The 4,146-nt window shown below is 51.0% G+C and overlaps 1 protein-coding gene across 3 annotated transcripts in view; it reads left to right on the forward strand.

The window, feature by feature from the left end:
• The window catches only part of Tmem217 (transmembrane protein 217), a 36,417-nt gene extending 33,419 nt beyond the window's left edge, over positions 1-2,998 (forward strand). For all 3 annotated transcript variants that reach the window (XM_031347072.1, XM_031347070.1, XM_031347071.1), the window contains one exon: positions 2,217-2,998. In XM_031347072.1, the coding sequence (XP_031202932.1) occupies positions 2,245-2,799 (555 nt within the window). In that variant the 5' untranslated portion in view covers positions 2,217-2,244 and the 3' untranslated portion in view covers positions 2,800-2,998. The remainder of the gene's footprint in view (positions 1-2,216) is intronic.
• Positions 2,999-4,146: the final 1,148 nt, after the last annotated feature.

Here is a 4,146-nt window from a genome sequence, read left to right on the forward strand (position 1 = left end):
CAGGCTGCCCTCAAACTCAGAAATCCACCTGCCTCTGCCTCCCAAGTGCCAGGATTAAAGGTGTGCGCCATCACTGCCAGGCATAAAATAATTTTTTAAAAACTTTTTTTTCAGTGTGTTTCGTTTATTATTTTATGTGTCTGACTTTTTTTGCCTGCATGTACATATTTTTCCTACATGTGAGTGCCTGGTGCCGTTAGAGGTAAGAGGTGGGAGGCTGGGTCACCTGGACTTGAATTACAGAGAATTAGGACCCACTATGTGGGTGCTGGAAATCAAACCCAGGTTCTCTGTGAAAGAGCTGTTAACCTCAGAGCCAACTTTCCAGCCTCCTGCTCAAAAAAAAAAAAAAAAGGGCTTGGTGGCACACACCTTTATTCCCAGCACTTTGGAAACAAAGGCAGGCCGATCTGGAAGTTTGAGACCAGCTTGGTCTACAAAGCAAGTTCCAGGATAGCTGCGGTTACACAGAGAAACCCTGTCTCAAAAAAAAGGGGGGGGGGGAGAGTATAGAGAGATGGCTCAGTAGTTAAGAGCACTGGCTGCCTTTCCAGAAGTCCTGAGTTCAAGTCCCAGCAACCCCATGGTGGCTCACAGCCATCTATAAAGGGATCTGATGCCCTCTTCTGGCATGCAGGCGTACTCGCAGACAGAGCATTAAGACTGCTAGGCTGTTAAGAGCATTGACTAGAAGCATTCTAGAAGATCAGGGTACAATTCCAAGTACCGACATGGCAGCTCACAACTCTCTGTGACTCCAGTCTCAGGGCATCTGACATCCTCCAACAAGCCATCAAAACACTAATGAACATAAAAAAGAAATAAATTGGCCAGGCAGTGGTGGCTCATGCCTTTAATCCCAGCACTTGGGAGGCAGAGGCAGGTGGATTTCTGAGTTCGAGGCCAGCCTGGTCTACAGAGTGAGTTCCAGGGCAGCCAAGGCGACACAGAGAAACACTGTCTTGAAAAGAAAGAAAGAAAGAAAGAAAGAAAGAAAGAAAGAAGAAGAAATTATGGATATAAAAAAGTTGTAACTTGGGCTGGTGAGATGGCTCAGCAGGTAAGAGTACTTACTGACTGCTCTTCTGAAGGTCCTGAGTTTGGATCCCAGCAACCACATGGTAGCTCACAACCACCGTAATGAGATCTGACGCCCTCTTCTGGTGTGTCTGAAGACAGCTACAGTGAATTACGCCGGAACGAGCAGGGCCGGAGTGAGCGGGGCCAGCAGAGGTCCTGAGTTCAATTCCCAGCAGCCACACACATGATGGCTCACGGCCATCTGTACAGCTACAGTGTACTCATACACATAAAATAAATAAAATAAATTAAAAAAAAAAAAGTTGTAACTTGAGTAACAGTGAAGTGGATACCAGGCTCTCACCCAGGGTCTAACAGGGTCTCGTGTACCCCAGACCAACTTTCCTGTAGAATGCTCTCCCTGTGTCTGCATAAGAAGGTGCTGATACCAGTGTGAGCTTCCACACCAGGTGTGTGCAGTGCTGGGGACGGAGCCTACAACTTCCTAATCCTTTCCAAACAGTTCCACCGACTAGCGACCGACTCTTCAAACATGTGAGCCTATGGGGCCATTCTCCTGGACACCACCACATATGGCCTTCTTGGATCAGGCATGTCAGGGCGACAGGCTTTGTGCTTTCAAAAACGGACACCATTTCCAGTTCACTCTCTCTGCCTGCCCCTTGTGGATCCGTGTGTGAGCTCTCAGCTACGGCGCAGGCAGGCCTTCCTGCCTGTAGATGCGCGCCCTGACAGGGTGGTCCTAGACTCACCCTCTAGTACCATAAGCCTCCAGATAAACTCCTCTGTTATGTGGCTTTGGTCACGGGGTCTGATCCCAGTGATAGAAAAGTTACAGGACAGAAGATCCTAACTTTGCTCCTCCAGCACGCTACACGCTCCTAACTGATGAGCCCCCGTTATTTTGGGGGCTTCGTTTTGAGGCAGGGGCTCCTGTAAGCCAGGCTGGGAATGACCTTGAACTCCTGATCTTCCTGCCTCCACAGAGCCATTCATCTCCTTACAGCAACCGCTGGGACTGAGTCGGAGTTGGGAGCTAAACAACCCCTGGGGCAGTGGTGTTGCTGTGTCCATGGCTCAGACCCTCGGGGCACGCCCTTTCTACGTGATTTGGGGGTCGTGGTCTTGAGCTAGCTCTGCCTCCTCTCGTGCTTACCCCCGATTTTCTCCTTCAGGACCCACCCTGGTTGAGTCCGGTCTAACATGAACTCCAGGATGATAGCGATCATGGTGGGCATCTTCTCCGTCCTGAACACCATCCAGTTCTTCATCTTTGAGCTGAACCAGGTGACGCACATCGGCTTCGAAGACAAATACAGCATCTACCTGGACAAAGAGTCGGAGGTGGCGTCCTGGGTGGTGATCTACAGGCATAACATCAGCACGGGGCTGTCCATCACCACCATCGTGGTCAGCTGCTTCTTCCTCTTCTGCCTCGACAAGAACATGTTCATCGGGCTGCTGATCTACACCGTGTGGATCACCGTCTACGAGCTGCTCAGCTTCACCATGGTCCTGCTCGTCCACGGCACCATCAAGGAGCAGTTCAAGGAGCTGAGCCAACTGTACTTGCTCCTGCAGATCTCCCGCATGCTCCTGCACTTCACCTCCCTGCCCTTTGTGGTCAAGCACGGCTACACGCTCTACAGAGACCCCAAGGTCATGAGCTTAGCTGGCCGCCGCAGGCGCTCCTCCATCAGCACCGTGGACTCGTGGCCCCCCGTCGGGCTGGGGTCGTTGTACCGCAAAACAAACTGAAACCGGGATTGGGAGGGTCCTCACCCGGGGTCTGCTCATATAGCTTGTCTTTTCGGGGGTTTTGAGCTATATGCAGCCTGTTATAGTATTGGTTATGTAATGATATATATAGAGAGAGATCTGTTACCTTTATGTTGACTATCTCCTTGGTGCCTTTGTTGTTGTTGTTAAAGATTTACTTATTTAATATATTTATGAGCACGCTGTTGCTGTCTTCAGACTCACCAGAAGAGGGCATCAGATTCCATTACACATGGTTGTGAACCATCATGTGGTAGCTGGGATTTGAACTCAGGACCTCTGGAAGAGCAGTCAGTGCTCCTAACCACTGAGTCATCTCTCCAGCCCTTGGTGCCTATTTTAAAAAATTCTTCTTGTTTTTTTTTTTTTTTGTCCCCCACCCCCTCCCTGCCCATCTCTACCTCTGCAGTACTAAGATTAAAAGCGCGGAAGTGGCATTGGTGGTTCAGTGATAGAATTCTTGCCTGCCACATGGGAGACCTGGGTTCCAATCCTGGCCAATACACTTCCTAAACGCATGTGCCACCACACCCATTTTCTAAGTGAGCATGATTATGTATATGTCAGTACAGACACGCAGAGGTCAAGGTATAGGACGCCCCTGGAGCTGGCCTTACAGGTAATTGTGAGCCACCCTATGGTAGGCGCCGGGAACTGAACCCAGGTCCTATGCAAGAATAGCACGTGGTCTTAACTACTGAGCCATCTCTCCAGCTCCATCTTCATTGCTTTTAATTATGTATATGAGGTGTGTCTACGTAGGGATATACATCTGGAAGTACAGGCGCCCTCAGAGGCCAGAGGCTTCAGATCCTCTGGAGCTGGAGCTACAGACAGTTGTCAACTGCCCAACACGGGTGCTGGGAACCAACACCGGGTCTCTCTGGAAGAGCAGTTTACCCTCTTAAGCGCTAGCCCACGCTTTCCCCCTCTACGGTCCTTTCGTTTTGAACTTTGTGCTGCTTATGGCCGTGAGCGCAGACCCACGGGGGCCATGCGTGTGGAGGTCGGTCCTCAGCGTCCACCGGTTTGAGGAGCCGTCGTTGCTGCAGCGGGATCACCAAGGGATCTGGCCCATGGCTTCCGGGATTCTCCTGTCTCTGCCCTGCCACCTCCATCTTGCCGTGAGAGCGCTGGAATCGCAGCGGCTATGACAGATATGTGACGCGGGCTACAAGCCTGGCTTCTGCGCGGGTTCTGTGAACCCAAACGCAGGTCTGCCAACATTGGAGGCAAGCCCTTCACCTACTGTGCCATTTCCCAGGCCTTGTCTCCACCTTTTAGTCCAGGTTGGCCTCCACTCTCTATTAGCTTAGGAGGACCCAG

Source organism: Mastomys coucha, unplaced genomic scaffold (genome assembly GCF_008632895.1).
Source record: "Mastomys coucha isolate ucsf_1 unplaced genomic scaffold, UCSF_Mcou_1 pScaffold3, whole genome shotgun sequence".
Lineage (NCBI taxonomy): Eukaryota > Metazoa > Chordata > Mammalia > Rodentia > Muridae > Mastomys > Mastomys coucha.